Source organism: Phaenicophaeus curvirostris, chromosome 15 (assembly GCF_032191515.1).
Source record: "Phaenicophaeus curvirostris isolate KB17595 chromosome 15, BPBGC_Pcur_1.0, whole genome shotgun sequence".
NCBI lineage: Eukaryota > Metazoa > Chordata > Aves > Cuculiformes > Cuculidae > Phaenicophaeus > Phaenicophaeus curvirostris.
The window spans coordinates 10,879,381-10,904,050 of NC_091406.1; the positions used below are offsets into that span (position 1 = coordinate 10,879,381).

At 48.3% G+C, this 24,670-nt stretch overlaps 2 protein-coding genes across 2 annotated transcripts in view; one reads left to right on the forward strand and one right to left on the reverse strand.

Annotated features, from left to right (window-relative positions):
- Positions 1 to 13,483, reverse strand: part of STK10 (serine/threonine kinase 10) — a 50,657-nt gene extending 37,174 nt beyond the window's left edge. The window contains exons 1-2 of the mRNA XM_069869244.1: positions 13,307 to 13,483; positions 1,113 to 1,277 (exon numbers count right to left, since the gene is read on the reverse strand). Of these exons, the coding sequence (XP_069725345.1) occupies positions 1,113 to 1,277; positions 13,307 to 13,462 (321 nt within the window). The 5' untranslated portion in view covers positions 13,463 to 13,483. The remainder of the gene's footprint in view (positions 1 to 1,112; positions 1,278 to 13,306) is intronic.
- Positions 13,484 to 19,795: 6,312 nt separating this feature from the next.
- On the forward strand, positions 19,796 to 21,095 carry EFCAB9 (EF-hand calcium binding domain 9; the record flags this gene model as incomplete). Its single annotated transcript, XM_069869538.1, has 2 exons — positions 19,796 to 19,948; positions 20,904 to 21,095. Coding segments are annotated over 2 exons (345 nt in total), but the record flags the coding sequence as incomplete, so codon positions are not given.
- Positions 21,096 to 24,670: the final 3,575 nt, after the last annotated feature.

A 24,670-nucleotide genomic window follows, 5' to 3' on the forward strand; every position in this document is an offset into this window, starting at 1 on the left:
AAACAGAGGATTGCGTTATTCCACCGACAGCCCTGCGGCTCAGCCTGCACTCTGGCCTCAGCCCCCTCGGCACAACAAGCAGGGACCAGTGGCTCTGACAGCTCAGCTCACATAAGTGCAAGTCTCAACAGCTGAGATCTCTCTCGTAAGATTACCCTCAGAGGCCACGAAGGCATCTGAAGCATGAAGAAGAGGAAGGAAAAAGTATCAGAGCTGCTGAATGCATCCTTTGACCCTCCCGTCTTGCCAGTAGTTACAAGAAGCAGCAGATGAACTGGATGAGAAGATGGGTTTGAAAATCCTCATATTCACTTGAGTTCTACCAGTTTGACAGAGGCATACTTCCATGCACACAAGTACACAGGTAATCCAGTCTAGCATGGGGCAAATAAACAAGAGTTCATGGCTTCACCTTGTCCAGGCCCCTGCACCTTTCCCGAGGCAACACGCAAGAAGGTGCCTTTCACACTCACCTTCCTCTGCTGCCAGGGACTCAAATAAAATAGTAAGCTGGGAAAAAAAAAAAAAATATATATATGCATGCCTGTCAGGCTAGGGGAAAGAGATGCAGGAACCTGCTGTTCCAGGTGCAGCACAACTAGCCATTGCACTAACCTGCTGGATTTTATGTCCCTGTGCCTCCACAGACACGGGAAACAGAGCTCTTGCTGTCAGCTGCCTTTGCATTAGCGCCAGAAATGAGGCACCAACTAAAAAAACAGGGTTATCCTTCCATCTGATCCTTCAAAAAAAGGACTGAGGAGATGGAAGAGATGCCCTTACTGGTGCTGCCTTTTCTACCTTGATAAACTACAAATGGTGAAAAGAACCCCCAAACAACTCCAGTTTTCACTTCACAGTGACGATCTCTTGATTTCCCCGGTCTATTTATAAACAGCTTTAGTTAGAAGACAGTTTTCTTATCAAAGAAACTGGGGAAAATCCAGGCACTAATCATGCAGTGAGTAGAGTGCAGCTTGTGAGTAATTTCTAACTCACATTGATGCTTCAAGCAGCTCCAGAGGTTTTGCTTCACCATAAATTAGCCATTTCCTCTCTACAGAGTGAGAAATGCACAGCTGTGCAGGTCACACACAGCAACAGCCTCTTACCCAGAGCTTGCCATCCCAATAAAATGCTCCCAGCAGCTTGACGATGTGCTGGTGATCGCAGGTTGCCAGTATTTCAATCTCCACCATGTAATCCTCCAATTCATCTTCGCTCTTTGTTTCGATGACTTTGGCAGCCGCTAAAGCACCGGTTTCCTTATTCTTAGCCTGCAAGACAAAACCAGCATGAGTACAAAAGCAAGGAGAGCCAGGAGCATACAGTGCTTGCACAATTCCTGCTCCTCAAATTCATGCTTAGCTTGACTGGTACCAGCCACAATACAAGCACGGAAACTTTCAGATGCATTTCTGCTTCCTAAAGCTGCCTGTAGCTTTGCAGACAGCATGAATGCTGCATTAGGGCCAAAGCATCCTCCACCCTCCCTCCAGTCTCTAATGCCCACACCACTTCCCATCATGGGGGGAAAGAGGCTTTTAGAAAAGGAGGTGCATGCTATTGTTTGCAGCATGAAAAAGATGGAAGGAAGAAAACCCCAGAGCACAGAGGCTCTCTGCTAATAGCATAGGTGATAGCTCCATTTAACAGACAATCCAGACAAATTCACAGTACAGCTGTGAACCACCTCCATCCTGACCATCCCTACACTCCCTTTCCTAACCAGGCCCGTCACCAGGGCAGTATTCTGTAACAAACAAGGAAAATGTAGGGATTATCTCCTTGGCAGGTAAACCGAGAAAGGGTGCACTTTGATTTTCCCAGGACTTGCTGGCATTCCTGGTGTTGCATATTAGTGAGCTCTTCAGATAACAGTAAGAAAAACACTACACATTTTCTCCCAGCTGCCCCTTCCATTTTATATAGTCCCTTTAACCAATGTATTCACCAAGTAACTAGAAAGCCATCAAAATCTCTTTGTCCTAGTCGCTAGAAAACGTTTGCCAACTTTCCATTCATTAGCAGCTTGCTCATAGAATCATAGAATAACCAGGTTGGAAGAGACCCACCGGATCATCGAGTCCAACCATTCCTATCAAACACTAAACCATTCCCCTTAGCACCTCGTCCACCCGTGCCTTAAACACCTCCAGGGAAGGTGAATCAACCACCTCCCTGGGCAGCCTGTTCCAGTGCCCAATGACCCTTTCTGTGAAAAATTTTTTCCTAATCTCCAGCCTAAATCTCCCCTGGCGGAGCTTGAGGCCCTCCTTCTCCTACAAACACCCTCCCCAAACACCTACCCCCAAGGAAGGGATCACCAATAGCTGCACATGTGCTGCTTTGCATGTAGGTGCCACACACGAGCAAAAGGTTATTAATGCTGGACTGGAAGCATTTGCAGACACGCGCCTTATCATCCCACTCTCCCTGTGCCCCCATCTCACATAGGGAAAGGACGGCTGAAGAAAAGCAAGCATCTGTACGCATGCAGCACCAGGCAAGCCTTGGAGCCAGTCCCATGGAGGAGCGAGCGCTCCAGCATCATCCACCCAGCACTGCCCATTGCTTCTCCCAAAATTGCCAGGGCAAGTTTCTATTTTGCAAATGCAAGTTGTACAAATTGTTGCAAAAATTAGAGAAGTTTGCAGCCAAACACTAAAAGGGTGTTTGCGAGACAGTCTGCACACAAGGGTTCACTGAGAGACGTGTCACGCGCTGCGAGAGGGGGCGAGGTGGGAGCTGTTAACTCAGGAACTCCCTGCTATTCCCACAAGAGCATTGAATCAGCAGATCAAGGGACAGGAGAAATTTCTATAGCTCGCCCACTCTGCTCCCCACTGACACAGGAGAGTCCCCATGGTGTGATTACGGTTCATGACCCATTTTCCTTCCATCACACCCATTCAGGGCTGCCTCTCTCCCAAGGGAGAAAGTCTCACCGTGGATGTTATCACCAGAGGAGCTGGGCAAGCTCTGATTGTGACCTTCCTTACTGTTCTGTAGTTTACATATCTGTGTTTGGAAAATCTACTTTGGGGCTGAAAGGAGGATTAATTCCTAATATAAATACAAGTCCTATGAACATTTTTGTATAGCTTAGGTGACAGTTTAACTGTGTACCAAGGAACAGGCTGGTGAGGGGGTGGAAGGAATAAGAGGAAAACCTTACAATGGAGGGAGGGAAAAAAGGTGACTCCTGAGTCTCTGCTGGGTTTTAAGACTTGCGGCACTCACATGAGTTGGCATGGACAGCCGTGTCCTTACCACAGGGAAAAAATCCATTTCCATCTGGGCTTGTTGCCCAAATGCAAGACACCAGCTCGTGTTGGTTTCAGAAGAAATTAGGTTGGCTTTTTTTTTTGTTCAGACTGGTCTGTTTCCTACCAAGTTGCCAGCAGACGCCTAGAGAAGGGCAGGCAGAGTGGAGCAGGGGGAGATGTAGAGCAGAGCAAGCTCAGGGAAATGCTTGGTGCTTCCAAACTGGAGGAAGAAGTGCCCCACTGTGTTTGCTTTGCACTTATGGTGTTGGGAGAGGTCCAAGGAGGGGAAGTAAATATTGTGAGAAGAGGTGGGGCTTCCCTTGGAGTTCAGCCATCACACGCTTCCCATCGGCAGGGTCGCAGGCTAGCTCAGCCCTTCCAGGACGCTGGGGCCCTCCAAGTATCTGGAAAAACCTGGGAGCCATGTGTGCCCCAGTCCCCACCAGCCTTATCTCTCACTGAGAGGTCTGAGCCAACCTGCCCATCATTCCCAAATCTCGAGGGAGCCACTTGGCAGCCAGGCTGCCACTTCTCATCCCCTCCTGGGCTTGCTAAGACACGCAGGGATGCCTGATGCTGAGCTGGAGGACATGGTTTTGCAAACTGGGCTGCAGCCCACACGTTCACTGTGGCAGCCTGACCTCATTCACTGTTACTCCTACGACTACCGGGTGAGCAACCCAGCAACACCCAGCAATTGCGCCTTTTTAGATATGAGTCTGTGCACACCCTGCCTGGTGTTCAGTCCCTAAAGATGTCCCTAACAGAATTAGCTGCTGCTTCTAGCACTTTAGACCATCCTGATGAATGTATTTTCCCAATTAATCTTAATTTCCTTGCCCACTCTAGCAGGGGACACAGCTAGGGGAGGGAGCCTGGAGAAGAGGAGGCTGAGGGGAGACCTCATTGCTCTCTACAACTACCTGAAAGGAGGTTGTGGAGAGGAGGGTGCTGAGCTCTTCTCCCAGGTGACAGGGACAGGACGAAAGAGAATGGCAAATGGAGAACCAGGGGAGGTTTAGGCTGAACATTAGGAAAAAAATTTTCACAGAAAGTGTCATTGGGCACTGGAACAGGCTGCCCAGGGAGGGGGTTGAGTCACCTTCCCTGGAGGTGTTTAAGAGACGTGTGAACAAGGTGCTGAGGGGCATGGTTTAGTGTTTGATAGGAATGGTTGGACTTGATGATCTGATGGGTCTCTTCCAACCTGATGATTCTATGATTCTACGAGCTGTGTGAGGTGTGCTTCCACCCTAAAGGGAGAAGATCACTGTGCTGTCCCTCATCCCCCCCAGGCCAACCAGCACAGGGAGGTCACACTGCTCAGGTCATATCACTGGAAGTGAGACCACCATCTCCAAGGAGAAGTCAGCTCAGGACACCGTGAACTCATGATGCAAGAACAGGAGCTTTTGAAACAGCAACCTCACGTGGGTAGGGGTGCCACGGGCACAAACCTTGTACTTTCCTGTCCCTGTGGTAATGTCACTGCTACAACTGAGTGCATTCACGGCACTTCCCAGATGGGACCAAAGTGCCCCGTGGAACAGCAAAAGAAGCTGCAGCAGGAACGGGACCTGAGACCACGAGGTCAGTAGGGGATGGGTCTCCTCCAGCACGGCTCACTGCAGCATGGAGAGGAGGCTGGTTGCCCCACACAGCTGCCTTTGAAAGAACCAACACTGGTACAGGCTGGAGAGTCTATCCCCTCCCAAGTTGTCCTCTGAACCCAAATCCAGTTTGTAGCGTTTCTGCCATATAAGATGGAGATGAACTCTGGCTGCTGTATGCACTCCTGAACCGAGCTCAGCAAGTCATGTTTGTCATTGCAAGAACTTTAGAAACCTAAGGAGCTTCGGCCCATTTTCTCCACCTTCCCTTTCTCTCCATCTGCTTGTCCTCCAGCCCTGATGCTAGGCTAGGAGCCACGTTCCCAGTGGCCTCCCCAGGAATGGCAGCTGCCTACCATCAGGCAGACAGCTGCATCACAGCCCCTCGTAGCAGCCAGCCAGCTCCAAAAAGCTGCACACAGCAAGATAGATTTGTACAGAGAGCATCAGATTGTGGCCAAGTACACCAAGCGGTCTCTCTGCAACTTGCATCTGGCAATTTCCTTCAGCTTCTCCACTGGTATTTTCCTGCAGACAATGTATTCAGCCGAGATATTCTTTCTGAAAGGTTGAGATCCTAAATGGGCCAAATGCAAACGTCGCCAGCCCTGGAAGCTGGTTTCAGACATCCCAGGCATGAAATGATGCTTTGGGGTTTAAAGCCCTTTCCTGATTTCTGCTTATCTTTCTGCAATAGATTAGAATCTGCCTCAAGACATTAGCAGAAAGCAAAACACAGCCTACTCTGACCTCAAAAAGTCAAGATAGGAGTTAAGCATAAGGAACCAGCATCTCCAAGTCTGTAACCTGCAGACCTGGACCATACTCTTCAAGGCAAGGGGTACACAGCACCAGGCTGAGAAGAGGCAGCACCTGCTGCTTGCTCTCCAGAGCTGCGGGAGAGAAGAAAAGGGTTCCCAGTAGCCTCCTTGCAGCTCCACCTCTACCTTGAGGAGGGATCATGCCCTCTCCTTGTAGGCAGTGAAATGAAAGCTTCTCTCATGTTGGCTGCTTTATCTTTAAATCTCAAAAAAAAAGGAAGAGACAATGATATGGAAGAAGAAAATCAAGAACTATCAAGAAAGCACCCTGGGGTGACTCATCAACAGTGAGTTCGTTAGACAGCCACATCATTTTAAATGTAATACTGCAAAACATGCAGTTTGTTCTACAAATACAAAATCTTCTGCAAGCCTTAAGTCTCCAACCCAGTTAAGTCCATGCAGAGAATGTAGAGACGGGCAGAGAGCTTCTGTTCTTAGGTAAAACACCCTAAGTGCTCAGCCTTTGAAGAATTCATGGTGTTTCCTTTTTTTTCCAGTGAAATTTGTGGATAGAAGTGAGAGAACCACCCAGATGGTGAGACCTCACGAACAGTAAGTGTTTGATGCCAGTCTGTGGCCTAGAGCTCGTCATTCAAAACCACAAATCCCGTTCCATCTTTTAGCTCCTCCACTCCTGGGCATTTTAATGCCATGGATAATTTGCCCTTGGAGTGCTAATTAGCACCAAAAAAAAATAGAGTAGAAGCAGCCAGCGTAGTGCCCAGGATGTGCTGCTGAACTTTAGTTAGATTCATTACAGTCTTGGCATTTAAAAACCTGAAAAGCCCTTCTGGCCACTACCAGCTTTGGTATCAACACACCACAGAGACCATGGCCAACAGGTCTACACAGAAACAGGACTGGAACACATATTTCATGAAGGAAAATATATACAATAAAAGTTATCCAGTAAACCACTTCCAGAAAGTCATGCCAGGAGCCAAGTTTCAGGATACAAAGCAAAGGATTTTGCTGGAGCCCTCTGGAGCAAGACAAGCGCTGTCCATGCTACTGCCAAACACACTGGGAATACCAGGGAACAGGAGATGAGTAGGATTATTCCCAGAAGGCAGAGCCACAGGGAAACCACTGCTCAGCTTATGGATTTAAGGGGCGAGAGGTGCCTGTTCAGGTGACAGAAGAGGCTGTTTGGCCTTTGCCTGTGACTCACCCTCCGTGCTATTGTGAAATCCAGATTGTGACAAACACAGGAACTATTTTAAGCCTTTAAAGAACGCATTACCGGAAGACTGGATTGTTCAGTCCTTCCTCGGGCAGGACCATTGCCGAAGGCACAGCCAGTTTCTAGGTGAGGCAGAGGAAAACCCTGCATGAACTCTCACTTACTAGCAGAAAGAAGAGAGCTGGCACCAAGAGCACCCCAATCACTTTGTCTAGGCTTACCAGTGGGGCCAGTTTCCCACTGTATTCCCCCCAAACCAATGGATGATCCTTTTGAAGCTGGTCTGCAATAGCTTGCCACCACGTTTTTAGTGTGAACTGCTCTATCAATCCTTTCAAAGCCTTCTCCCCATGCCAGCAGAGCTGATGCTTCAGATATCACTGAGTTAGAGAAGGAAGGGTAAAAAGTCCAGTGCTTGCAGTGGATGCTGTATCTGTGAAGCAATAGTTCTACTCCACACCATATTCCCATTGTGTCTTTTAAGCAAGCAAATGCTCACTTAGATCTTTCTTGGGGATTATGTAACGATTAATTGCCTTCCGATAAACTTCGCCTGAGCTGTCTGTGTCAATAAACAAACAGAGGCTTGAGTCAAATAGTCCAATACCATCAAATAGTCACTAGGAGCTGAAATTACTTCCATGCCTCAAAAGCCCCCTAGAGCCACTTCAGTTTGTCACCATAAGTGAAGCCTGTTTTATTTTGCAAATGCTGAATTCAGCCCTTGGTACCACCCAGCAGAGCGAGTGGTGACAAACAGGTATGGGTGCAGCAGTAAGGCTGGCACAGCCCTGGTTTAGCACCACCGGGTACCCACAGCAGCCCACGCGGAGATTCAACCTGTGGGTATCAGGTCAGGTACAGGTCCAGCTGCACCAGGCTGGACCAGCACTGCTGCTCTGGCAGCTTTGGCAGCACTTCTGCAAGGGCTAGGGGAAGTGGAAGTGGCTTGCAAAACAAGTGAAAAACCGTTAGTTAAAAAAAACAACACAGATACACCTTCTTCTGGTTTTACAAGCTAGAGGCAAGAGAGCTCAATCTACGGCCAAGGACTTGTTTTCAATGTAGACATGCCAAAACCAGTGTGAACGAAGTATGGTGCACACACCTTTTCTTGCCTCAGCAACAGCCCAGCAGAAAAGGAGTCAGAGAATACAAACACAAGCAGCAATATGTTAGTCAAGGAGCAGAAAAGCATCACACAAAGCTTCAGACGTGCACCCAAATGCAAGCAGCAGACAAGAGGCTTCTTTGCTGGTATACGACACTAACTCACCTACAGAAACAGAGCTGAGCTCATGGTCCCAGCATGAATGAGAAATGAACAAAAAGTCCTTTTCTATAGTAAAGGCAACCAAACCCACAAGAACCAGAAGTCAGTTAATCCCACTCCAGCAGCACTAGTGCCATCTGTCTGCTCTTCACAAGGGGCACACTGCCCCTTCCAGCCCTGTGGCCCAGAAGCAGCACACAGAGCTACTGCTTCTCAACACAACTGCATTCTCCCCTCTTCAATGGGAGCAAAGCAGCTGCAACAACGGGGTGATGCTCAGGCTCAGCCACCAAACCAGATGCTGAGCAAGGCAGCAGTTCACTGTGCCCATATGCTTAAACCTGGCATAGCCACATATGTGCCACCACTCCTCACTGACTTTATAATTTCATATTTTTTAAGTGTCCTTGCTTTTCACAGCTGAATTCTTTCTCACCCAGGATTTCAGGCTGAGCAAGGTGGAAAGCGCTAGTGGAGAGGAGTGCAGCCATCCACTGCAGGCAGACAGACCACACAGTATGGAGGTGAAGGTGGGTTGGACATGAGACTCACAAGAACTCAAGATTTACAGACAGCAGCACCTCAAGGATAGAAAAAAAAACCCTTTTTCCCCCAAGAAAGCTGCACACTCAAGAAAAAAAAAAAAGAAAAAATCATAAGACATGCTGGGCAGGGATTTTTCCAAGGAACGATGATTGCCACGTGCTTGAAGGTGAAAAGCTCAAAGCCTTCATCTAAGCTTTCTCTTCCATGCAGCTGCCCACAGTCCCACTGTCAGCAGCACTGCCAAGCTCTGGGCCATGACACTGAAGTCATTATCAAAATATTTAGGCCATGGAGAGCTGTCCCTCTCCCCTGCCACACAGATACAGCTCCACAGACTGCAAGACAAGCTTCGCTTGGACTCCAGCGGGGATGGAGCATCATACATTTCACACACATTTCACTGAGTTTAGAGGGAACATGAAGTTTAAAGTTCAGCCTTGTTTAATACTGTTAGGCCATTACTCTGTATGTAAGGGAGTGAAGTCTCCCTATTCCTCTTCTCTCCCCAGCTGAAACATTTTAAAAAAACCCTCTTCAGCTGTTCTAAAGGACAAGGCCATGATTTGATCTTACCCCTGCTGTAGTAGTTATTTTGATGGCCATAGTTACAATCAACTTCAGCTCTCCCCCTGCTTATGAATCAAACTGACAAGAGCTGAGCCGGATCCCTTGAGCCAACCCAGCAAAACCAGAGCTTTGCTGGTTCAGCCGGCAAACAGAGGTCCACAAGTGGCAAGGACTCCTGACTTTGCACGGCCCTGTCACTGAGAAAGCCAGGCTTATAAGGCAGCGGTACTGCATTTAACGACTAGACTTTTATTATCCAAATTTCAAACCAGAGCATTGATAGTCCATAGCCAGTACAGTTTTGATGCAGATAACCCAAATTCATCTTTTTAAGCCGTATCTTAAGAAGAAAGGAGAACAACAACGCAAAAGGCATGCGTATGAGTTGCGGTAGCACAGGGCTCAGTTTATCTCTCTAGGAGCTGGCACGGAGAGCCGTTTGAAGGCAAGCTCAAGTGAACAAACCCCTTTTTCACCGTGTTAGGGGCTGCAGGCAGCACAGCAGCCCACACTCCCACAGGGACAGCCTGTCCACACCCTGGCAGAGGAGAGCCTTATCAGGGAGCCAGCGTCTTCATCAGCGTGTGCTGGAAAGAGGAGATAGCATTTCACAAGAGGCATGAGCGCAGCAAGACAATCCCACCACGACAAAGGAAGCAACTCCTAGGGCTTCCTGAAGCAGAGCCCGCGCTTTGTGAGATGCAATCCATCCCCTGCTAGCTAATGTGTTCTCAATGCCTAGAAGAGCCCTTGTGTATCTCTTCCTGCTGACATTAATGCAACTACCTGCAGCAGTAAATGCTGCACCATCTAATGGGTTTTGCAGGACTAAGACATGACTCAGTGGCTCCAAGCACTCAGCCCACACTCCTCGAGCACCTGCATGGCCCCCAGATCAGCAGCATTTGCTTCAGCAAAGCAGCTCACGGGGGTGCTGCTACCACTTCTCCCTCCCCGCACACACAAACCCATGTCAACTTTGAACCAATAAAACCATACATTTTATGAATTGAAACTTAAACGTTTTTAAAGAAAAATAACTCTGCTTTTTTAAGGCTGTTTGGAAAGGGTTTGAGTTAGGAACTTGTATTTTTATATGCCCACAAGACTAGAGCTGCTGCTGACATCCCAAGGCAGCACACACTGATCACAGCTCCCAACGGCTGGCCTAATGACTGATTTAAGATCATCGATTTAATGAGCTTTGGATGAGGTGGGTAACAAAGCGTATTTGGCATGCAGTGCATTGCTATCTATGGGCTGCTATCGCTTCCTTATCATACCCGCTGGACTTAGCAAAAACAAGACGTTAATAGAATGAGAGCTAGAAAGAAAGAGTTTCTCCCCACCCCCTTTCTATTTTTCAGCTTCATTACCCACTGCAACACGTTTCACTGTTTCCTTGTACAATCAGATCCTCTTTTACTGAAAAAAGCCTTTGCATAAAACCAGGGAAATCCCAGGAGTTTCTAGTGGCTGCAGGTTTCTTAAGGTGTGTTTCAGGCTCCGCTATAGATCTGATTATTTTTAATTAATATATATTTAAATCAAGTCTGTCCTACTTTAGTAAACACTGTGTCAAAGCAGTTCGAGTTTGCTCAGCTGAGTACATGAGGAGTCTAAGACACAGGGCCCTGAGAGTGTTCTCCAGGGCCAGAATAAAACCAATACACAGCTGAGCTCTGCTTCTTCCTCCTCAAACTTGGTCTCATAAAACCAAAACCTACTAAAATGAGCATATTTCTTTTTCTATCCACACCTAAATTTCTCCCAGGTCAGACTATCCAGTGTACAAATCCCATTCTTTTGCACTGCTCAATGATGACAAGCTCTTTGGAGCAAGCACAACATATGGTGGGTAGGATGAGATGCAGGCACAGGCAGATCATATCACCTCCCTGCACTTCCGTGTGTGGAAAAGGGGCGGAAGAGAGGCAGGAACTTTCAAACATCCTGCAACTCTCACAGTCATACAAACACTCTGACTTGCTCTAAATGTTTGCTTTTATGTGAAAGCAAATTGACTTTAAAGTGACATCAAGAGAATGACTAAAATTGTCCACCGTGTTGTGGCCACCCATGTCCTCCCTGCTCACAAGGTTGGTTGGTTTGCAGCTTTTTTGGCAGCTAAGCAGAACAAGAGGGCTTCTTTCACATCTACAAGCTATATGCATCACAACCTAGGGTGATTTAGAAAGACGAAGGGTGACAATATGCAAGTTAAATCTTAGCATGGCAGGAAACTACTTGTCTGCAATAACACTACTGGCTATTATGTAAAATAAGGCACCCAAATAACTTAGGATTCTCAAACAAACAAAATATCACGTAAGAACTCTTCAAAACCCAACCATGTCCATCCGCCAGCCAGGATGAAGAACAGGCAGAGAAGAGAGCAAAGATGATGAAGAATTAAAACTAATATAAGTAAAACTGCTGTCCTTTGATTCCTATCACAATGTTAACCTCCACCCCTTGATCAACTATGTTAAAAACACCCCAAAAGCAAACAGTTGTCTACATGTACTAGCTATAGACAGAGTGAACTTCTGCTTATAAACACATGGCCTCCACTGTGCCATTTACTACAATCCACATTCTCTTTTGGGTCAAAATGGGAATCAACGGAGACAGAAGTAGGAGATAAGGAGATGTTACTATTTGAGAGGCTGACATCCTTAGCCTACAATACATAATGTTACTCTTAAGATTTTAGTATTGGTGAGAGGCTGGAGTTAATAACAGGCATTCAGGTATGAAAACACTCTTAAAAACCAAACCAGCCACTTAAAAAGTAGCTTTATTCTGAAAAGTTACCTATTTTGGATACATATTTTAAATAGGGATGATTTAAAACAGTTATTCAACTAAGTTTTCATTTATCTCAGAAGCCTATTAACTTACGTTTACCTCATTCCTATCGTTGCATGAGAAACCTAAGCAAGTGCAAGCAAAATTATCCAGGAGAAGAGTGAACATTGCTATATACAGATGGGTTGCCAATACACAAGTAAACTGGTAACAGAAGCACTGATTACTGCTGGTCCTACTTTCGGAAGGATAAATATATTAGGGATTTAAGCATGACTTTTAGGAATTACCTTCTATTAGAAGAAAGGATGCTTCACTAAAGACTTCAACTCAATGGATACTCGGGGCTTGATCTTTTAAAGCATTTCTATCAAATAACATGGTAGAGTCAACAGAGAGATAGAACATCCCAAGATGCTGTGGTAAAACACTTCTGTCCTGACCCGCAAGCAACTAGCTCCTCCCTAGCCTTCTCTTTAGGCACCAGATTGTAAAAGGCAACACCTTGTTAAATGTTACCTACAGAGACACTCAAAACCCAGCTGCCGAGCAGCCAAGTCACAACCCCAGCTCCCAGTTAGGAGTGTAATGCTGGTCTCCCACCCCAGTCGGCCCCCAGCCTCCTCTCCCAGCTGCTGGACGGGACAGGAGAGCTTTTCAGAGGCTGAGCCTCCCCGCCGAAGCGTTTCACAGGAGAGCAGAGCATTTCAGAGACTTCGGAGTGCAAAGTACAGAGTATTTGGCCTTTAAAACCCCCATCCTCTAACAGGATGGTTAAACATTCATAGCATGGGCATGTCTGCGCTCCGGGGGAGCTGGGCTCCTCTCCTGCTCTGGGGAGGACCCCACGAATACCAGCAACGTCACCCCTGCGGGCTCCCAAAACTTGGAGGCAGCCCCGAGACCGCCGCCTTCCAAGAACTCTCCCTCCATTCATTCACCGGCAGCCCCGGCAGGGAGCAGCTCCTCGCCTTAGCAAAGCACCGCTCCGCAAACAGCCGATTTAAGGGGAAAAGAAGCGAAAAAGCGTCTCTGCTCCCCTCGCCCCGAGCCGAGCGCCGCCACCCCCGGTCCCAGCAGCAGCGCCCGGGATGCGCGGAGCGGCGAGCGCTCCTTCTCCCCGCAGCTTCCAGGCTCGCTGAGGGCCCGGGGACCCCCAAACGCCCCCTCCCCGCCCCCGAGGGGCCGCAGGTGCGCGCTTCGCCCCCCAGCCCCGGACCCACCTTGTAGACCTTCCCGAAGGCGCCGTCGCCCAGCTCGCCCACCACCTCCCACACCTCGCCGGGGTCCAGGTCGCGGCGAACGTGCTCGTACTCCTTGGAGCGCCGCTTCTCGAAGGTGGAGAGGCGCAGGATGCGGCGGAAATTAGCGAAAGCCATCGCCGCAGCGGGGCCGCCGGGGAGCCGCCTCTGCCCCGCGGGACGACGGCGCCGCGGCCCCGGGAGCCGCGAGAGGAGCCGCCTCCGGCCCCTCCGCGCCGCTCCACCTGCTGGATGCGCCCCGCCCGCGGCAACGGCTCGGCTCGGCTCGGCCCGGCTCGGCTCGGCTCGGCTCGGCTCGGCCCGGCTCGGCTCGGCTCCGCTCGGCTCGGCTCGGCTCGGCTCGGCTCGGCTCCGCTCGGCTCGGCTCACAGGGCATGGCTCGGCTCAGCACACGTTGGCATGACTGAGCTTGGCCCAGCTCAGCTCTGCACAGTTTGGCTCGGTACGATTTGGCACGACTGGGTTTGGCACAGCTCAGCATGGTTCAGCATGGCATAGAATCACAGAATCACCAGGTTGGAAGAGACCCACCGGATCATCGAGTCCAACCATTCCTATCAAACACTAAACCATGCCCCTTAGCACCTTGTCCACCCGTGCCTTAAACACCTCCAGGGAAGGTGAATCAACCACCTCCCTGGGCAGCCTGTTCCAGTGCCCAATGACCCTTTCTGTGAAAATTTTTTTCCTAATGTCCAGCCTAAACCTCCCCTGGCGGAGCTTGAGGCCATTCCCTCTTGTCCTGTCCCCTGTCACTTGGGAGAAGAGGCCAGCTCCCTCCTCCCCACAACCTCCTTTCAGGTAGTTGTAGAGAGCAATGAGGTCTCCCCTCAGCCTCCTCTTCTCCAGGCTAAACAACCCCAGCTCTCTCAGCCGCTCCTCATAAGGCCTGCTCAGCACACTTTGGCATGATTGGCTTTGGCACAGCTCCACATGCCTCAGCATGGCACGGCTCGGCTCTGCACGGTTTGGCTTAGCACACTTTGGCACGACTGCATTTGTCGCAGCTCAGCATGGTTCAGCGTGGCATGGCTCTGCTTGACAGTTTGGCTCAGCGCAGTTCAGCCTAGCACTGTTTGGCGTGGCTCAGCATGGCTTAGTGTGGCACAGCTCAGCTTGGCACGGTTTGGCTCAGCACGCTTTGTCACAACTGGGTTTGGCATGGTTTAGCATGGCTCAGCATGGCATGGATCAGCTCAGCATGGTTCAGCTTAGCATAGTTTGGCATGACTGATTTTGGCACAGCTCAGTATGGTTCAGAATGGCATAGCTCTGCTCAGCACGGTTTGGCTTAGCACACTTTGTCACGACTGGGTTTGGCACAGCTCAGCATGGTTCAGAGTGGCATGGCTCAGCTCAGCATGGTTTGGCATGACATGGTTTGCAACAGCTGGGATTGGCATGGCTCAGCTCAGCCTCACTCAGCCCAGTATGGCACAGCTCAGCAGGGCACGGCATGGTTAGCATGGCTCAGCACACATGGCACAACTTTGTTCAGCATGATTTGACTAGACACGGCATGGCTTGGCACGGTTTAGCTCGGCTTGGTACCATTTGGCATGGCATGGCTCAGCTTGGCACAGCTCGGCTCAGCATGGAATCATAGAATCACCAAGTTGGAAAGGACCCACTGGATCATGGAGTCCAACCATTCCCATCAATCACTAAACCATGCCCCTCAGCACCTCACCCACCCATGCCTTAAACACCTCCAAGGAAGGTGACTCAACCCCCTCCCTGGGCAGCCTGTTCCAGTGCCCAGTGACCCTTTCCATGAAAAAAGCATGGCACAGCACAACCTCATCTGGCATGGTGCAGTTCGGCTTGGCATGGCTTGGCATGGTTCAGCTCAGCATGGCCTAACTCAGCACGACTTGGCACCGTTTGGCATGGTTCAGCTCAGCACGGTGTGACGATGTAGCACTACATGGTTTGGCATGGCTCAGCACGGCCTGGCGGAGGCAGGTAGTTGCGTGTCTCCCTGCCACCCAGCATGACAAGGAGGAGGCCAGAGCATCAGAGGATGATGCTAAACACAAATAACATCGAAGACTGGGAGGAAGCTCTGGAACTCCTCACGGCTGTGCTCAGCCCAGCACCTGGAGCGTGGTGCCCCACAGCATCCCCACAGGCTGTGCCTCGCCTTGTGGGATGTGTGTGTAAAACCAGAACCCTCAGCTGCCTTGGGAAGACAGGGATGTTTCTTTCTTCACCCAGCTGATCTTGTGTGAAAACAGCTGAACGCAAAGATTTTCAAACCTCCCAGCAGCAGGAATTCGAGTGTCTCAGCACCGCGGGCACCGACATGGATTTGTTTTAGAGAAGACGTGACCAGACTGATGTCAAGCGTGGGGGTTCACATTCTCTCCCTGGCAAAACTACAACCGACTTGAAATCAAGTATTAAATGGGGACATCTAGGGGAAACACCTGATGGTGCAGTCATGCTTGACAACATCTCTGGATTTAACACAAGTCTTAGTTGTAAACGCTTGGCCAGGCAAACCTTAGTGATAAAGGCACCGCTTACACCAGCGTGTGTGTTTTTCCCCATACACACATCCCATTAATGAGCCAAGGATGGAGGTACAGGAGCGGATGCGTCCATTCTGATGTGTAATGCAGGTGAAACGCAGAAGAGGCTCTCGCTTTGAGAATATCTGGGCTTGGAGATGTCTCATTAGTTCCCTCTTTCTATACCTTAGAGCACAGGGGCTGATCATCACCTCTCCTTGTCTTTGCTGTTAAGAAAATAATAGGTTTATCCTGGTCTGATCAGCCCTCAGATCTCTACTGGGAATTTTCCAATACTGATGCTTGAAATACTATTTAAAACCTCGATTCCCAGAAATTTGTAGCTGTATTAGAATTTCAGCTGCCTTGTCTGAAGAAAGTTTTGTGTTCCCCTACTTCTTCCCTTTTCCCCACTGAGGTGTAGGAAAAACAAGCTGAAAATGTAAGCCAAGTGTATCCCTCAAAAAGAAAGAAGTTGAAAATAATTGAGCACTGTTTTTCACCTAACTTCACTGGGTTTGGATCTGATCTGATCCAATGTGTGGATTTAGCAATACTAGAGTAAGAACAGACTAGAACGGAATCAGAGCAACTACTTTCAAAATGTCATGCATTTAATCTTAAATTTTCCAGTGTTTTAGCCATGCATTTTTTAAAGTTATCATTCTTATTAACAGTAGCATTTTTACTTTATTATACTAGGGGACCTCAGCATTATACACAACCATGGAAACTTTGCTTGGATGGGACCCCCAGAGATCATCTAGGTCAGCTTCTCACTTGGAGCAGGAGTGTCACATGCACTAGAACAGGTCAGACAACATTCTGTCCAGTCAAGTCTTGAAAAGCTTCCCAGGATGTTGCCGACATGACCTCCCAGGGTTACCTGCATCAGGGAGCACAAACATCCTAGGGGAGGGGTTTTCTTAATGTCCCACTGGACCTCGTAAGCTGCTACATGTGGTCATTATTCTGTCATCCACCACCCAGGTAAATGTTTGACTCGGTCATGTTTGTAATTGCCCCTATAAGAGCTGCAAGCATCTGTTGGGAATATCTATCCTTATCAGGTGCTGCAAAGATGTGGAATCCAAGATAAATCTTGGATCAGATCAGGGCCCAGAGAGGTGGTTTCTCTGCTGGCATAAATTTTGAACACTCAAAAAAGTGTTCAAAAGAACAGCTTCTAAGCAACTCTGATTCAGCACAGCTTTTTGAGGGCTGTGCCATTTTTTGTTTGGCATTTGATACCCTATAAGTAGTTTGCTTGGCTCTGCAGTGAAAGAGAATGAGCCATTTGACTGCTTTCCACACATTTCTTGCAGAAAGCTCCCAGGTGTCAAGCCAAGTCAGCAAACAGGGTAATTATCTATCTATTAATTACTTCTTCTTACCGTTTCTCAAGTGACAGATAAGAGAAAGAGAATATAAACTTCAGAAATGCAAAAAATCACTGTGAATCTGTCCCAAGATCCTCTGATCGTATGGACAGATGATCACAAGGATCACCCTTAGCATAAACTGTGACTGCCCAGAGTCAGCAGTCAGCACACATTAGCAGAGCCAACAACTTGCTCAGCATTACGACCCAAGGAGGAGGAACCGCTGAGCTGCCTGCAAGACTACACACAGCTCTGTGTTTTAAATGTTGAGTTACAGAGGGTCTGTTGACCAAAATAAGCCAGTGCAGTTTGATTTTACCGGTATTATTCCTGGTGTGGATTAGGGGAAAGATGAAAAGTGTTTTCAGTGGTTATTGCTGTGCTGGATTGGACTCATTCTGGGTTGGTAGAGGAGTGGGCGATAAACAGTTAAGGTAACTGTAAGAGCAGTTCGGCTTCCTAACAGCTAACTTCAACAAAAAATTAAGCATTCAAAAGCTGCCATCTCTGAGCTACAGCTCCCAGACTTGTCACACAGGACAATGTCAGGTACTGGAAACTAGAAACATCAAAGCCCTGGCTAAGATGATAAGCAAAGGCCTGCAGTGGCTGTTAATGTGGGACTTCCTCGGTACAGACCAACAGACTTCATGGTACCACTTGTCTGAGACTGAGATTTGCACTAAGTCTAAAATAATTCCTTAACTCTATGCTACCTTGCACATTTTAAACAGATTTAGTGCTTTCTTTACGGATATTTGTAAGAGTATGCATTGTAAGAATAACTGATTTTAGAATTATCCTTTCATGCTGAGCGGAACGGGGTGGGGGGGTCCTTTGCCTCCACATCCGAGGGGAATTCTTGAAAATCTGGAAAAAGCACAGAAATCGTGGGACGGAGGTTGTGTCTGGTTTCCTGTGAGGGGTCATTGCAATGGCACTAATTCTGTTCTGCTGATCTTCCATGGGCAACCGAGATGCAGCTGAAATTTAGGTGTTCAGCACCTGAGCTTAGATGGAGTTCGCTCCTTTTGGTCAGTAAGAAATGCTGTGGCACTGGCAGAGAATTTCCAGCTGTAGCATCGAAAGAATTACCTGAACAGTAAGTACTTCTGAAAACAAGATTAGCATTAATGCTCTAAAATTACAGGCCCCGCGTAATGTTTTGAAAAGAGATGTGCAGAATGCTACGCTGCTTAGGATTTAAAACCAGAGATCACAGACATTACAAATACTGCGCTTCAGATGTTACAACAAATGCAGCACTCTGTAATGCTAATTAACTAGCAGCCTGGTTAAGACAAGTGCTTGGCAATACCCCAGAAAGCTTTCAGTTACACCATATATCACCAGGTCCTCTCTGCTCTATCCTGCCCCAGCTGCTCTGGAAGGTTGCATGGCCTGGATACTCCCACATGGGTTTCTAAAATATGTTTGGCTCAGGAAACCACGCAGAGCCACTGAGATGCATTTTTTCAGCTCACATCAAAGCTATTCCTTTCCTCTTCCCCCTTCTGTTGCCTTTTTCCCTGCCTGTTAGACAGGAAAAATGTCAAAGACCCTATGAAACCTGTTTGATTTTACAGCACTATCATCCTCTGCATCCCAGCAGCATGCAAAGCCCCCAGGTCAGGCTTACTAGTGCTGTACAAACATGACAACCAGGTCCTGGCACAATGAGCAGATAATCGATGTAGGACAAACCCAGGCCAGTCATGAAGAGGATCTTTGCAGCTGTGCAAGCGAGATGCCAGGAACATGGGGCAAGAGGGGATTTCTGGCACACTGAAGCCAATTCCTTGGTACTGCAGCAACCTCATCATGTAATCCTTTCCATAAACTGATCATGCTCAGTGTTAGAAAACAGGTGGGTTTCTTGCCAGTAGTGTTCTCCACAGGAAGCTGGTTGCAGCCCCCTGTCACTGGTTCAGAGTTTCCCCACCTCCAGCCTGCTCTTCTTCAGTCTTTTCCCATGTTTTTTGCAAATCCCCCTGATGCTCCAGCTTGAACATTGCCTCTTCCCATGGATTTATGCCACTGGCAGAGATTTAGGAGTAGCAGAATCAGACCACGTTGCAGATCTTTTAGCAGGGGCTGTTTTCCTCTGTATTTGCACTAGGGTAAGTTTGAGGGAAATTCTGTAACTGGAGGCTTGACTCTCCCTCTGCACTGGAGAAGATTGTCTAGGACTGGAAATAATTGCTAGTGGATCATGAGTTAAAAGTGACACTTCTAAATGAAAAATCCATTATTTTCCCAATGTTTCTGATTTGTTGGAAAAGACCTTTTTTCCTCTGGGGTGGGGTTGAATAGAAGAAAGACAGAAAATTACAAGCACTTTAAACATTGCTTTCTGTGCAGAAATCGCATATGCCCCTTTCATAAATCAACCCATCTTATTAATACTGTCTATTAATTCTGAACCATATTTCTTGTCTGCTACTGTGTTTTAATTGCCTGTGCAACCAGTCTGAAGTGGGCATTTAAAATAAAATAAATCCTGCTAATTATTGCTCTCAGCTTTGTGCAGACAATGCTTGAGAGCTCACTGTTTTCCAGATCTGCAGTTTTATTGCTTTCTCCGTTGCGTGACCAATCTGAAAAAGGACCAGATCATGCTTCTGTTTGACCTGCTGGACCGAAATGGGAGGGGAAGGGTTTGCTCTAATGGGTTCTACCTGGTGGTGTGCATCCTCCTGTCCCACCAGGTGTGTACCCCACAAGTCCTGGAGTCGCTACAGGAACGTCTGCGTCATCCAGCTCCCCCGTAAAGGGAATCGGCTCACTAGAGCTGATCTTTGCTCACAGCATGCAAGGGATGAAGAAAGCCCCTGGGTCTGTGTCTGTGCTGCTGCTGCATAGAAAAGGAAAGCAGGGAAACAAGCAGTCCCACTGTTAATACTAACCTTGCTCCTCTGGCATAAATTCACCCCTGAACTATCTGAAGGTAGGAACCATCTGAACGCTCTTCCCAGCTCAGGCTCTTCATCTTAGCAGGGAGTTCTCAAAACCCAAGCCTTCAGCTCCAACTACCTATGGGGAAGAGGTTAGAACATCTGTTTTCACTCATCAGTTCTTGCTTCCTTGCAGGTTCAGCACATGCTGATGTGCTTCTTCAGCCTCCCCAGCATCACCCACAGTCCTGGGGAGAGACTGGTGCCTTTTCAGGGAAAAGCAGGCTGCAGTGAGGGAGAGGAGCGGTAAAGCCAGGGTTTCCCCAGAGCTCAGCCTTGCTGTTGGACACGTCCTGCAGCTCCACTCTGCAGAAGGCACCTGGCTGAGGGTCAGACGTCGGGGGAAAGGAGAGGAACCAACCCTGACACATAGCTCTGCAAGTCATGCAGCACACGGGAGGGAGGGGAAGGGCCCTCTCAAAGCAGCCTTGGAGCTCGGCTGGCTGTGGGATGGCTCCACCGCAGGAAGCACCAGGATTTTGGTATTTCCTGCAGGCGTGACTAATGGGAGGTCACCTCTATTCTCTGGATGTGAGCACTGGTTGGTATTCCAGTATTCTTTACAAGCAGGAAACCAGTGCTTATCATCTGTTTCTAAACCTTTCTGCCCTGAAACAGAACCATCTTGAAAACCAGTTCATCCTCCAGCACATGGGACCTGCATTTCAACCGCTGGATGTAGATGGGGATATGATCGATTTTTAACAAGTTTGAAGCCACAAGGTTTCTCTCCAACATCTGGAAAGAAGAAATTGGGAAGAAACTCAAGGACTTTGATATTTCTCGAGATAAAGTAAAAACAGAGAACTTAGAGTCAAAAGAGAGGCCAGAAAATGCCCTTAAAATCAAAATTAATCTGTGGATTCATCAGCTGCTTCTCAAACTTGGGTTTTCCTGTTGACTTCATGAGCAAGTCTTTGATGGTTTAGTGCACAGTCTGAATTGAAAATGTTTTAACAGTAAAATAGCAACAGGAAGAAATAATATTTTTGGGGTAAACCAGGCATATTCTTCTGTCTGAGGAGCCCCTAACAGGAGGAGGTGGGCAGGACTGTCGGAAATGGCTTTAAGTAATTTTCTTTCAAGTCTGCTTGTGGCTTGTCATTATTTTCCAAGCTCTCTGCAGTCCATTCTGAGAGCTGCTGACTGAGGGGTCCCTCACTAGGCACACTTTGACTTGCTCCTGGCTCCTTCTAGAAACATCACCAGTGCTGTTCTTTGGCTTCTGCCCATCCCGAAAGCAGTCCTGGAGACGCTGCTGCCAGGTACAAACTGTAGGGGAAACTCTCTTTCTTTTACAGCTACTTCATTCCAACTTTAAACCACCTTTAAGTTCCAAGGAGAGGTCGTAGGGATCTCACCCATCCCTGCTCCATGGTGGGGAGCAACTCCCTGCAACCAGAAAGGGAACAAAGCTGGTAATATCACCTCCCCTCCTGTTCCAAGTTTACACACTCCTTACAGAAATGCACATGCCCAGCCCTCACCAATTTGTTTTTGCCACCAGCTCACCTTTGCCCCTGTCTGGTCACCTGTGCTCTTTCAAATCCGTTCATGCTCTGAAGTGCTCTCTGATTAATGACCACCTGCAGCTACACCAGTAGAGAATCTGTCACTAATAGACTGCAGACATCTCTTCTCTCTGTCCCAGCTTCACACCATCCTCACGACTTCAGCTTCTCAGCATGCTCCAGAAACACATTTAGCAAGACAGGCATTAGTAACTGAGGGAGACCCCTTCTTTTTCCCTTCCTTTCTGCCGCTAGGTGCTTGGGTTACTGTTTTTACTGATAATTCACCTCCTATGTGTTCCACCACCAGTATCCACTTCAATTACTTGTTACAGACAGTTGTTCCATCTCTCCTGTAAGACCTGAAGGGCTTGCAGGCTGTTTCCTGTGTGGTTTAGTGTTCAGTGAGGTATCAAAGTCTCTGTTTTGCTCAGGGCCTGCAAATAGTTCTCTAATACCCTTAGAGCAGTTTCCTGCAATAAGCTGTTTCAGACCCTGGTTGCATTGATCCTGTCCTTTCATCTTGAGGCTGCCTGATTAAAAGGCCACTTTAAACAGGAGCAGCATGGCTGCAATACAGCCGTGAAGGCACCTTGCTCCCCCCATCCTCCTAACCACTGCGTAACCCCAGCCGCTACAAATCACTTCAACATCTGCAAGTCATTACACATGGTCGAGGAACAGCCATGTGCCAGGGAGGTGCCCTATAGCCTGTAACATGTTCAGGATGAGCTGGAGGCGATCAGATGGAACCAATTTCTCCTGCATCAGTTGGGAAACCAGAATAAGTTGGGGAAGGGAAAGAGAGGCTGGAGTAGGGGTCTTTCTCTGAAACAACTCTTTATAATGGGCAAAGCTGCCTTGCCAAGCTAAAGATCATAGAATCACCAGGTTGGAAGAAACCCATCGGATCATTGAGTCCAACCATCCTATCAAATACTAAACCACGTCCCTCAGTGCCTTGTCCACCCGTTCCTTAAACACCTCCAGGGAAGGTGACTCAACCCCCTCCCTGGGCAGCGTGTTCCAGTACCCAATGACCCTTTCTGTGAAAAATTTTTTCCTCATGTTCAGCCTAAACCTGCCCTGGCAGAGCTTGAGGCCATTCCCTCTTGTCCTGTCCCCTGTCACTTGGGAGAAGAGGCCAGCTCCCTCCTCTCCACAACCTCCTTTCAGGGAGTTGTAGAGAGCAATGAGGTCTCCCCTCAGCCTCCTCTTCTCCAGGCTAAACACCCCCAGCTCTCTCAGCAGCTCCTCATAAGGCCTGTTCTCCAGCCCCCTCACCAGCTTTGTTGCTCTTCTCTGGACTCGCTCCAGAGCCTCAACATCCTTCTTGTGGTGATCCATCTCCTTTCCAAAACTACAACTGAACTACAGGAAATCCAAGATATTTGCAGTCTTCTGCATTGACAAACAACAACAAAAAGAGGAAAGAGATCATGAACAGCCTCCCTGTGGGATCAGTGAGCTCCTGACAAGAACCCTTTACGCAGGTGGGAACAGCACAGCCTCGCTTTTCCATCCCCCTGGGCTCAGCTGACAACCATAGGTAGATGTACCAAACCTGCAGAAAGTGAACCAATCAAGGCACTGAAGGAAAGCCATTCCCTGTTCTGTTTTCTCCATTGGACCTTGCCAGTGCTCTGTCAAGAAGAGAACCAGAGACTGGCACCTGAGGAGCAGGAAGGAGTGATGCAACTTGGGACTTCAGCCTCGTACCTCCCAACTCTCCCCAGGCTGATGTTAGCGTTGCCTTCCTCAGGCACCACCATAGCTGTGTTTCCTTGGGATTTTAGACAGCCTCTTCCTGACCCCTAGGTTACACACCTTTAGCAAGTGCCCTCCTTCCTGGTGCTGTCACTTTGCCACGTTCAGATGCACGCCAAGCAAGGCTGGTTTAAAATGGAGCAGACCAGGCTTTCCAAGGCTGGAGCCGCTCATGCTACCAGCTTCCCGTACTGCATCACTTGCCTGCATGCTCCGGGCTTGGGCAGCTCCCTGCATCCACGCTGCGCCGCTCGTGAGGAACATCCCAACAACAGGAAATGCTGTTTGCTTTGCTAATGAAACCCCCTAATTAAGTCCATGTGGAGAGAAAGCAAGAGAGGCAGTTTAGTTTCTCTTGCTAAATATTGACCATTTATCCCTTGGGCACAGCAATCCAGTGAATTTATTCCCCACCCCCCTCACCTTACATGCAGGGCATCAGCACTGAGCCTCCTCCAACGTCACTGCCATTAGGGAGCTTCCCTAATGAAGCAGTATGGCTACAGCATAAGAGACTAATTAGAATAGAAAATTCCAGTCTCCAAGTGGTGCCACTGACCTCCCATGAAGTGAGGTTTAGGCATGCCTAGAAGGCAACATCCACCTCAGACCTTTGCCACTGCTCTGAGTCCAGAGAAAATAAACTACGTGGCTGAAATCCCAACTTTATGGGATTATTCAGAGAGAGAGTGAATACAATGAACCACTCTTTGCAGAGCTCAGTGCCTTTTCCACAAGTTACCTTGATGCTTTTAGCCTAGATTCAGAAGGACCAGCCACTTCCAGTTTTCAGCCAGATCCTCCTCACTGCATCCAGGGTGACTCTTGAGTTTCTCCACTGGCTGGGGCTGTCTCCCCAACATAAGAAGTAGCAGAATTGAGACTACAGTTAAAGATAATTTTCCTTTGTGCACCCAGTATTAACACAGAACTGATCTGCAGGAGCACAGAATGAGCAGGATGGACACGTTAGCCGAAGTGGGATGCAGCTTTAGCCAGCACAAAGCAAGTAGTGTTTGGTACAGGGCCAGGAGCAAGGGTGCAACATCCACCATAGGGCACAACCCTCATGCTACGTGTAACATGTTATGGAAGTTCATCCAGTGAGATACAGTTCAATGAAATATGATTATAGGTACAATACAAATATTAATTATGTTCTGTGTTAATTAGGAATGGAAACAAGGTAGTCATCATA